General features: G+C 44.2%; 1 protein-coding gene across 1 annotated transcript in view; it reads left to right on the top strand.

Moving 5' to 3' along the window:
* LOC119448722 (Down syndrome cell adhesion molecule-like protein Dscam2) overlaps window positions 1-12,131 on the top strand; it is a 355,923-nt gene that overhangs the window by 330,655 nt on the left and 13,137 nt on the right. Inside the window, exon 23 of the mRNA XM_049666474.1 lies at window positions 8,179-8,263. Coding sequence (XP_049522431.1) covers window positions 8,179-8,263 — 85 coding nt within the window. The remainder of the gene's footprint in view (window positions 1-8,178; window positions 8,264-12,131) is intronic.

The following is a 12,131-nucleotide window of genomic DNA, read 5'->3' as shown; positions in this document are numbered from 1 at the left end:
AGTTCGAGTGTTGAAGAATCGTGCTCCGAAAACTTCGCTCCTTTTTTTTTTTCATCACACAAACAAGAAAAATTTCCGACTGCAGCAGAAATTGGGGTGTTCAAGTATTGGCGCACTATCAAAAGTAATAATAACAATTTCCCCCTGGAATCGAAACGCAATATGGCATCGCTATATATTGAACATTTTGCGCATTATTATGCAATGATAACCTGTCAAGAAAGCACTACATTTTTTTCTTTCCGTGCTGAGGCTTGCCCGCGTGTTATTTACATATTTAGTTTTCCTTTGTTTGTGCGCACACCAGAAGCCCACGCCGACACGAGGATTTATTTTTCGAGCCATCTGAATTGCATGCGCGGAACGATTTTTTTTTCTCTATAGAGGCGCCGCCTAGCATGTCCGCACCGCGCATAGATTAGCATGACCTCGTGCGTGGCCCCGCCCTGCGCGCGGTCAGTCAAAACATTTCCTGTTCTTGCTTCAGGCAGCCGCAATATGTTACCCTCAGCACAAAGCGCTGCCTCTCTCTTTTCTCTTTACTGCTTCTCTCCTCCGTAACTTCGACAATTTCGTGATTTTCTTCATCTGACCACCCCTCCTTTAAGCCCGTCCGTTCCCTTCGCATTCGACTTTTCTTTCCCGCAAGACACGCCGTTTAAGCAGCTTCATACATCAACATCGGGCCCTAAAAAACAGGGTTATGCTAATTTCTCTGCACATTCCGAATTCCAAGTAAATACGTACGGAACGAGAAGGGGGGACTCTTTGCGCAAGCGTGCGAGGAAGTGCGAGGAACGCATATTTATATTCTGCAGCTTATGCATATCACGAAAGAGGCGCTCAACTTTCATATTAGTATTTTTCCGTCTTCACAACGATCCCTGTTTGAATTATCATCTTCTGTTCCTTCTTTGCTTTTTATTTATTCGTGTTGAGGGGGTGAGGGGGGCGGGGGAGGGCACGCTCAGTGGATTCTGCGCGGTCATTTATTATGAATAATGTTCGATTGCACAGATTTCTTCTTAGCTATGCTGCCCCCATTCGAGGCCCCTGGCTTTCGGTATTGTACTGATTTTTTGTTTAGTGCCACTCAAAAGACTCGTGCACGGGAAACTTTGCAGAGCGATGGAATACCTGACTATGCTTTGCTTCTCCGTGTAGAGGGACGTACACGCTGATATGCCTCCTTTCTGCTTCGCACGTAAGCTTAGACGAGACTGAGTTGGACAAAATGCATTCGTCAGCGTTGTATAGCAGAGCGAGAAAATCTGTTTGCTCCGAGAAAATACGATAGTCTGAATAATGGACATATGGCAATGAATATCAAGCCATTTCATTCTGCTAAGGCTACCTTATGTTACTGCCACTGCAGTGCTTCAAGTAGCCGTGCCTTCCAGTACTCGTTAACTTGGCGTACCAACTGCAAAAAAAAAAAGAAAGAAACAGCGCGAACGTTTGATATGGATTGCTTGTGGTACCATATTAGGCGCTCCTGGACAACAAACTTTTTTTTTTCTGGGTGGAGGGGGGGACGTACGTAAATAAAGAAATGGGAGTTAGAGCCGATTCTCGACAGCGCCATCCATTACATATGCCATTACGACTACTATTACCATTGCAAACAGAGTGCCCAAATCGTTTTGTCAAGCTTGGCTCGAGCACTTGCTTATTAGAGTATACAGAGAGCTGGACAATTGTGTACTTTGTGTTCCGATATCTCCGTGTATAGGGACCATTAAATCTCCGAGAATTTATTTCTGTTTTTTTTATGTGGGTGAGGCTTGTTGCGAGTTGTAGCAGAAAGTTCGGAGAGTGAACCGAGCATCTCTATTACAATGAGACAGCCTAATGAAAACACTACATGAGGAGTCAAAGAGGTTCTCTCAAGGAAGTCCAAAGAAATAGGAACTTGTGGTATTGCATAGAAAAAGAAATGTAAATAAGTCAGAACCATCCAAAATATTTTATGGTCAACAGTGAGTCGGTCTTGCGCGCTTTTAGGTCTTAGCAGTGATTTGAATCTGTAGAGATCCCATCAAAATTATTTCCAAGGACTGATCAACAGAGGCTATGCCCCACTTATGAGAAAACAAGCGTAAATAGTTTGAAGGAAACGCGAGTGTATACCATCAGGAGATTAAAATCTGGATATCGCTGCGTGAGTGAAACGGCTGAACTTATTTAAGAAAAAGGGCGTCGTTAGGCCACGCAAGGAAGTAATTCATTGCCCACTCATTTGTACTATCATTCCGGTGCAGCTCTTAATTTCAGCCTGTGTGTCCCACACCCAAAAACATTTGGCCTATTTCGAGGCTTCCCTTATGTCAATAGTTCGCTTCCGGCAAGTACGTTCATTTTACTGGAGTGATCCAAGAGAGGAGAAGAAATAAAACAAACCTAATATTTAAGGACTTAAGAATGAAGTTGAGTCGTGAAACAAAAGAAGAAGAAACGTACTTTTTTAAACTACAAAAAATAACCTTCTCAGAGAGCAAAGCCTAGCTTAAACAAACGACTTCATGGCAGTCCACTTGCCTAAAAGAATGAAGTATGAAGTCGTAATTTAAAACGCCATATTTAATTACAACCTTGCGAAAGGACCCGCTCCATCTGTTTAATCGCCGTCTCAATTTCCGAAGAAATATTCTGAGGTAGCTTGTGCTGGTTACGACCTGTATTCCCAATTTACACTAACAGTGAATGCGCGCCAGGGGGCCCGCGTTTGTTACCCAGAAACTATTTCTTGTATTTAACATTCCTTAGTAGCGTGACCTGCAGTGACGGGCCCTACTGTGTGTGACCTGTACTGTGTGTTTTACTTTATTCTTTGGCATTTGTCATCTCGCTCTTTCTTTCCTCTTTCCTCCCCTCCTTCCTATCTATTTCTATGTTTCTGTCTCCTCCTTTCTGAAGAGTAGGCAGGCGTTGTGCCCCTTCCGGTGGCAATTGCCAGCCTTGCTCCTCGCTTTCAGTTTCCTGTGTACATGTTTTGAAATGAACAAAATAAATAATAATAATGCGGATAGGGTTATTCATAGCCCGGCTTCTGCAACGACTCTCATATGCTCCTTCTGCACTTAAAATTAATCAATCAGTCATCAATCAATCAATGAATGAATCAATCAATAATTTTAGTAACTGTTAACTTGCAGCATACTTTGCGGTTATTCGCCACTTTCCGACCATCAGAAGTTAATAACTCGCTTATGTTCACGCAGATCGAGGAAAGTTTGACAGAATTCCTCTGCTCCCGATTGCAACAATCGTTTGTAAAGGGTGCGCATTTCTTGCGTTGTGGTCAATCTATTAAGTTAGAACTGCTGACTTCGCCATCAGCGCATTTGACGACCGCCGACTACATTCGGCGCACATAGCTTCACTAAATCGCGTTCCTGAGAGTTTCGAAACTATAGCAGCGTGAGAAGAAGCAGCTGCTATGGTCTACCGCACCATTCGCATTCGCGTAGCTTCGGAGCACAAGCAAGCTTGGTTAGGTTGAATGTCTTTTTTCACTCATTGTTCACTCGTTGGTACGGGCCCATCTGTTGTGCTGAGTTCTCTTACTTTTTTTCTACGCCGTTCCATATTCTAGGGTGTTTCTTTTTTCTTCTGGCGTAGTGTTTACGTCGTCATATACAGAATACTCAGTTTGCACGTTAGCTATGTTAATGGGCGCTTCCACCTCAATAAATCTCAGTCGTCACAGCAGCGTTATATTTTTCGCGGTGCCGCCTCTCCTGCTTTTCTTACAACGTGCGCGTAGCCGTTCTCAACGCCTAGCAAACTTCCGCTTTACTTACCGCATATAGAAGCTAAATATAGCCTGAAGACTCGTCTAATTGAGATTCTTTTGTGCCTCCACAAAAGACAGCTGCCGCGCGTGTGTCAACACTCATAAACCGAAAAGAAAGCGTGCGAAGCAAGAAAACAAATTTTGCTAGCCAGCGTGGGCGCTAATATTAGAACAACTGCGGCTCTGGCAACACTCACACTTTCGCCTGTGTTTGACATGTGGCGACCACGTTTCTTTGCGATTATTCTATTTCTCGCATCGCAACTTTTTTTTTTCGTTTTCCTTTATGAAAAATTTAGACGTGTGAACTTTCTCGCTATCGGATACTTTTTTATTGCTTTTCACAACGCAAAGGAACCGAAAACCTTGCCCAATCAGAGGATCGGTTAAGGTTAGTTCAGAAAACGTATCTCAGTGACATTTCGCTGCAATCGGTGTACTTAAGCACAGCGAATTCATATTCACGTGTATTCGTACATGACTTAATTGCAGAGCAGAAAATAATTGCAAAGTTGTCAAAGTTTACCAAGTTTTCACTGCCAGCTGAGCGAGAACTAAGGAGGGTTGTGCGGAGCCATATTTAGCTAGCAATGTACATGCAAGAACGCGTTTCTTTCAAAAGCATTCTGTAAGGCTAAGTGCGGATTTTGGAGATCATAGATGGTGATGTTTGGGCCTGTATATCTTGCGGCATTCCTTACCACAGACAATTTCTTGACGTAATCGGTGGTTCGGCAAGACCAGGATCATTTGAGATGGGCAGCAGCTTATTTTACAAACCGTCCTCTAGGGCTTCCTCAGTTAAGGTAGCCTTAATTGAAAATGTTACGGAACACCGTAAACAAGCCTCATAACTGTAACATTCACAAATGATATAATAATGAAAATAAACCGGAAAACATTCCTGAGAACCTTCAGAATATTTATGCGATATGCACTTCTAGTCTCTGCGGTTTCTTGTCTTTTTTTGTATCTCAACTGATGATTTGTAAATTATGGTGGTATTCAGCCAGAACTGGAAATTAGGTTTGCAGTTTCTGTGTTCAGAGTGTTGCCTCTGCAGAACCTGTGATAACTTGGGCTGCTTTGTTTCCCCTCAGTGTTTGTGCTCAACTGTTGGTGAAAATGGCGAAACGCTATGTTAATAGTTCTTCTGTTTTTTTCTTTACCAAAGCAAAAAAATAAAAAAATATGCATGCCCAACGCACATTTTGGATTCTATGCGAAGAGAAGCTTTCGGAGAAGCCGGTTAATCAAATGCTCCAATTAGCCCATTGATGCCGAACTGTGATGCCGAAGTCTCCCCTATACAGAAATCGTGTTTTTTTATACTTATTGTAAATTTTGAATGATCCTGTAATATATGCAAGGCAAACTTCGCATGGTATCGCCTAGAATGTTACTTCAAGACGCAGCTGTTTCTATTAACAGCGCAGCTGTTCAAGCTAGCCGTAAAAAGTATGGTGTTTCACAGAAAGCCAGCCGCGCCGTAGACACGGCAACCAGCGACGCCACAGCTGCTAGAAAACCTGGCAGAACCTACCGCCTGTGTACCGCGCATTCGCCATCAGCGAACGTGTTTCCCGCGTTCGCGCCGGGGAAACGCTGGCGGCGTCGGCAGCAGCTCGGCAGCAGCTCGGAGACACTCTGTGCAACCGATTTCTGCCACCGCGTCCGAAATCTGCACATGCGCCGTAATAGCGATTATATCTGCGCATGCGCTGACCTTGAGGCAACAGCTATGTAAGCGTGTGTGTGGCGGCGCTCGATCAGTAGAAGTCATGGGACGCCCAAAGATAGTTCGTACTCCCGAAGAAGAGGCCGCGCTTCGCGATAAATTCCGGAAAATGCTGGAGATGACATTGTAGTGCTTAGCCTAGCCCAAAAGCCAAGACTAGCTAGGTGCCCATTAGCTCCGCTGTCTCTTTAACAGTTCGCCTCCAGTGCAAGCAACGCAATTTTGCAATTTTTTTTTGTTCGATTCCTACCATAACGTCTTACTGTTTTAAGCGTTTGAACGATGCATGAGATTAATAAACGACGACGCCAATCTGCGTCATCGTAATGGCGTCAGTGGGATGTGAAGAGTTCGGTAAAACGTAATTTATATTCATCGTACGCCAAATGATAGCCTCGTTCGTGCTCCTCGCCTATCCTGACATGAGACGTGCTTTAAATATCCAGACCACTCTTCCACGTAGTCCACAGGTCTTGACAATCTGTTGTCTGCGGAAACGTTGAAGAGACACTTAGTTTTACTATATTAGGTCCACAAATATTTCGCACCAAGTACTAGCCCGAAAATTAAGCCGTGTATGCGCTCTTAAATTACTTTCAAGGCTCTAGGGAAGCTCCCTACCCCGCTCAGTATTATTCAGATAGAAGGTGCTGATTATTAATGCATGAACTTTGTGGCCTAGAAATAGCGGTGGTTTATAGGTAATGAAGTGGATACACAAAGAAACTTCTACTTTATTTAAGAGGGACTCCTTCTCAATGGTGCACGACAGACCAGGAAAGTTTTCTTCCAGCATCAAAAAAGGCCCTCTGAGTCTCCGCTCTTCGTTGTCGTGACGTGGTGGCTAACGTAAATAATTTACAATTCTATTTCTAGTTTGTATTTCTTCTTTCGCGTTAAGCATATATTCGCAGTAGCAAATGTTATGCCTAAGTGCTGCAGCTTTCAGTTCAAGCACTCGTTGTGTAACACACAATTTTTTTTGTTAGTGTGGCAGACAAAGAAAGACAGAAAAAAAAAGTCGGAAGCGAAAGGTCTGAAGCTTTGTCAGGCTCGGTAATGAGTTGATGCGGTGCACTGAGGAACAGACGAAAACGTACCGAAAAAGTTTCAAAGTATGAGAGAAGAGAAGTTAATGCACGTGCAGATGCACCAAGTGCAACGGTTCGTTCTTCAACAACAAATAGTCGCATACTCCGGCGAACTTCAAAAACCACACTGGTATTTTCGCGGTTAATATTAGTAACGTCCTTCGAATTTGAGTGGCAGTGTCCATTATGCCACTCTGCTTTTTACAGCTTAGGATGCCTGATTCAAATATTTCTCATTGGTAGGCCGAGAGAGATAAGATGACATTTGGGCATATACTAAGTTGAAAAACGTAAGATAATATCTACGAATGCTTGAGTGGTCGTGGAGTAATTATCGTAAGCATAATTATTGGTTGAAATGAAACATTTCAAGGCAGAGCAAAGAACCATTTTTCGCTGCGCGGTTTTCCGCTTAGCTGTCATAATTTTCATCGTGTGAACATTTTCATCTTGTCGATGTTGACGGGCCACCGTAGCCAACACGGTGCCGTCGTCATCGTCTTCGCTGTGGTTGAGCCACTCCGCACAACAGACAACTGCACACGCTTAGGAGTAAATTAAATTTACAACGCGGAGAGATGCCTCAGCGTTCGCCTGCCTTTTCAGCAGAACAAAAATGTTCTTCTGGCTCATCGTCACTTCTTCCGCTTCGTATAAAAAGCAGTTGTGCTGAAATTATATAGCGAAGTAGGTAATTGGCCTTATTTCGCAAGACAGTTCATGTTTTTATATGAATAGCAGTGAGCAAACAGTGGCCATAATAAAGTAACGACCCGTCGTCGATGCCTGGGCTCCAACCTGAGGCTTCCCTTGTTCACTGGTAAAAGGCAATTTAGCATCTGCAAATCGGATTCTTGTGGCATGTGTTTTTAGCCATGGTCATTGCATGGATCAGTTAAAAAAAAGAAAGCTTCAAAACAAGAAACGTTCAATAACATTTTCACATCTGTCTTTCTTTACGACGTGTACTATGTTCGCGGAATGAAGCGCATCAATTTAGGACCAGCTAATGCCCCCACTGGCGTTTGCATCGTCTCCAGTTCCTGTCAAATCGGCGTAATTAATATTCGCTCGTGCACTTAGATCAGAGTCCGCATTACTATCAGTGATCGCATTTGGAGCAGCCTTTAATGTCACTAAGAAGTAGTTGCACATATGGTGGGTTTTACTTTAAAGTTTACCTGTCGCGTTTCATTTCGGAAGTATAGTAGAAGTCCCATTAGTGTCTCAAATGTGTCAGATATCCGAACAAGACAGATGGTTCACAGAAATATGGATATTTGAAGAGATGTACTGTGGGTGACGACCAAGAAATGCCACATCTACGAACCAACGTTTCTACACAAAGGCTTGCCTTCGTCAGGACGTCTTATCCAGGTTGATGATTCTTTTGTAAAAACGCTGTTGATCTGTGAAATATGTACGTCATACGCCATTCTGCATGCTGAGTCGATACAAAGCCGAGAACGGACGTTCTTATGAAATATCCAATTGCTGTGCTGCTGATTTTTGCTTTTCACATCATTCATGAATGTCCTCGCTTGTATGCGCAGCCTCCCGGAGACGAAGAGACCTACTCTAAAGTGAAGCGTGTCATACCTACGCCTGTTCCTGCTACCAACCTCTATCAGGTGCCCCGTAAGTGCGTATTCGTTTTGTGACTTCTTTCATTTCAGTATATGTGCTTTGTCCAAGTGCGTCTGGTGTTATCGCACCTGAGCACCTACTTATGAATACTGATTTTGATTCTCCTTTGCTACACCTATTGACAGTGCGTGAGTGCACCAAAAATATAGTATAATCACTAAAATTAATAAACATTAGCAACCATAGAACAGCCTTGTAGAATAAAACAGCCTAATGTACTTTAATTACGCTGCTTAGATCAGAAAAAGGGTGTATGCTACTTGTATATGAGTGTTCTGCTTGGTTTCTAATTCTGAGCTAAGACGAAGTGCTTTATTCTTAAGTTGGCAGCGAAGGTATAAGATAAAGAGGATATGTTTCTCGAGGAAAGTGTAAATTGGGTGTGAAAGAATACAACACATTTTAGGGAGGATGTCATGACGGGAAAAGCATACTGAATGGAAACGAATACAATTGAACAGAGATGACTCAGCCATCTCGCTAAACGCCATGCAGAAGGTATACAGACAATGTTTGAATGTGAAGATAGAAACTAGCCCAACACACGCTTGTAAAACGTAGGTATAGTGTTTGCGGTGTTATGGTCTGTGTCTACCCGTTGTTTTGCCTTTCTTGCTGCTCTTTTATGACTGCCGCTGCAGCTACAGCCTCAAACCGACGCTTCTCGTGACCGTCGTAGAGCAAAAGCAACTCCGAGTATCAGGTGTGTTCGAAGCATGCGATGCACCTCAAGATGTAAAAAGCACTCAGTTTGTCATTTAAAGCGTTGGCGAGCAGTAAAGATTCAATGCCTGACTGAGTTTCTTGTCATAGCGAATTTTCGTTAGCACGCTAGTTACATATCTTTTCACTGGTAGAGAAACGTTTACAATCGAACCCGGTTATACCGAATAGATAGCTCGATACATCAAATGAATTGATATACCCAAACTCGCCTATAGTGACATTAAACCAACATTTGTGACGCGTTTGGCATTTACGGATTTGTCAACTCTACTGGAGAAAAGAAGTCAGGACGAAATCCATTTAATGAAAACAGAACCACGTGTAGTAGGCAGTAGTTTTCGCCTTGGCCTTAACGTATTCCTCAGTGTCGCTATCAGTAGCGTTCTCGATAGGCGAGATTGTGTAGGCACGCTTCAATCCGCTTCCATCAATGTCCCCTCAATAACGGCGAAGCACATCCACTTCAAAAGTGCTTATGGAGGCGTCGGATGACGCACCTCCTCGCCTGGCAGCGGACGCATCGAGTTTAATATATCCAATATCGAGTCGAGTTGCCCGTCGTGTGTAGTGCGAGGGAGTTGCAAGTTTCACGTCTTCGGTATAGAGAATATTTCGTTCTATCCGGGTTCGCTATACTCGGGTTCGACTGTAGTCAGCACTAGAGCACTGCACAGGCCGATTTTTTCAGCCCGGGCCCGGCCCGCGCCCGTTTTTACGTTGGGCTGCCCGCCCGAGCCCTATCAAAAGATTTATGGCGAGACCCGTGCCCGGCCTGGGCCCGGAAATAATCTACGTTACCCGCCCGACCAGTCCGCCACCCCTTTACCTTAGGCCCGAGCCCGACTCGAAACCGGCCCGAACCCAGCCCGAGACCGAAAAATAATGTTTTTGAGAGTTGAGACGCCCGAGAATAACTCGCTGCAGGTTACATGCACACCACCAGAAAGCCCGAGCCCAGCCCGGGCCCGCGTCAAAAAACTGTTCTACCCGGCCCAGCCCGGGCTTTCGGGTAAGCCCGAGCCCATGCAGTGCTCTAGTCAGCACCATATCCTGCACAATTTGAACATGAGTTTAGACTAACTGAGGTACATAACCTATAGTGAATGACAAGTCAAGAATGCGTGAGGGACTTGTCTCATAAAACACGCTGGCGCTTGCGTCCCGATACACCGCACTCCCGAAAAGCAGCTTCATCATGGTTCGCTCGGGAGCAAAGAAGCGCCCTTATGGCCTAGGAACAATGGACGCACACCACATGCGTGCAATATCAGCAAAATACAACCCATAGTGTGAACACTTGGAGTGTAAAACGAACTACATCGAATAGAGATTACGAGAAATCGCCGTGACCTCCCGTCCAATGACAGTCATCGCGATTCGTGCGAGAATATTAACCGCACTGCGTGCGGCGGCGCAGCTGCATGAGTAGCGCAACACAAGGCCGACATAATCCAATCCCTAGCTTGAATATCGTACTTATTCAGTGGCAACGGTAATGGAGCTAAAACGGGGATGAGGAGTCAGCGTACTTCTCAGTGACTACGAATCTTGATAATCGGTCAGGAAGCTCGAAACGTAGGTTATGTGGGGTATAAGAAAAATAAGACAAAAAAATACAAACTACAAAAAGTACCCTTGCTCGTGCCACTTTGTATTACTGGCTAAGGCAAGAGCAAAAAGTATGCCGGGGCGATGAGTGAAGGGACCTAACTGGGCAACCTTTTCACCCATCCTCAAGGCCGGTAATGACATTTACAAGGTCTGTCCCAAAAGTTCATGCAGTGAGTCAGCAAGAAAGTTGGAGAGTAGGTATAGCGTGCCGCTCTCTCACTCATTGGAGGTTTTCATCCAATGTACTCATTTCCAATATTGTCAAATAAATCAAGTCAAATTAAACCAAATAAATCTCGACTCGAAAAGATCCGGTTGACCTCTAGAACGAGTATTTGTCGAAATGGAGGTCGGTGAACAGACGTAACAAGAGATCAATATCCATTTTTTGTGAGATTGTGCAAGTCTGGCGAAGGAATTCATCGAATGTTGCAAAAGGTTTATGAGAAGGATGCCCTAAAGGAAAGAACGGTGTTCAAGTGGGTCCAGAGTTTTCGGAAACGTCGTGAAAAACTTAAGGGCGATGCAAAATAGGAACGCCCCTCCAGCTCGTGCGAAGAGGAAATCTTCAGTCGTGTGCGTTCTCTTGAGCTCAGTGACTGCCAAATAACTCCTCTTAGAATCAGAAGCACTTGGTCTGTAGAAGCCGTACACTCACCGGATTTTGACTGCCAAGCTTAAAATAAAAGAGCTTTGCGCCAAGGTAGTGCCGAAACTGCTGGCTCAATCTTGAGCAAAAGTTGCCACGAAAGAAATGTTGCATTAATTGTGAAACCTCAAATGACAGCAGCGATGAATACGACATCAAACAGAAGTCGCTGAGCGACGATTATAAAAAGAAAGTAAATTAAATAAGCGCGGTAGAATAAAGCAATTATCAAACCTACGTTGACCGTATTTTTTACTGCCATACAATTCTGCACCATGAATTTGTACCTGACGATCAAACTGTCAATGCAGTATTTTGAGTGGAGGCCCTGAAGCGTATAGAGATCGTGTGCGCTGCGCGCGAACAAATTTGTCGAAAGAGGGGCGCTGATTTCTGCACAACGATATTGCACCGGTGCCCTCTGCATTAATAGTGCGTTAGTTTTTAGCTATAAATTCTATCACTGTGCGGAAACACCTCTCCCTATTCGCCAAATTTAGCCCCCTGCGTCTTTTTTGTTGTTCCCCAAATGAACATTGCAGCTCCGAAGCCGCAATTTGGGGGATGTGACCATAAAAAGGAAAGGACATCCGTGCTGAAGTGCTTAACGGGAGAGGATTTGCAAGGGTGCTTCTAGCCATAGAAGAAAAGGTGGAAGCCGTGTTTTGTGTCTAATGATGAGTATTTTGAAGGTGACCACATTGATGTCTCTGACAGTTCGTGAAATTACTTTTTTTAACTTACTGCAAGAACTTGTGGGACAGACCTCATATATCCGGTAGGCGAGCTCTACCGTTCGTAATTGTTCGTAGCTCACAAAGAAGTTGCCATCGCTCAGCCCTCCCCTTTCTTCCTTTAGAGTAAACGCGCTCA

Source organism: Dermacentor silvarum, chromosome 4, assembly GCF_013339745.2.
Source record: "Dermacentor silvarum isolate Dsil-2018 chromosome 4, BIME_Dsil_1.4, whole genome shotgun sequence".
NCBI lineage: Eukaryota > Metazoa > Arthropoda > Arachnida > Ixodida > Ixodidae > Dermacentor > Dermacentor silvarum.
Note: the sequence above shows the minus strand (reverse complement) of the source record. Positions and strands in the feature narration are given on the sequence as shown.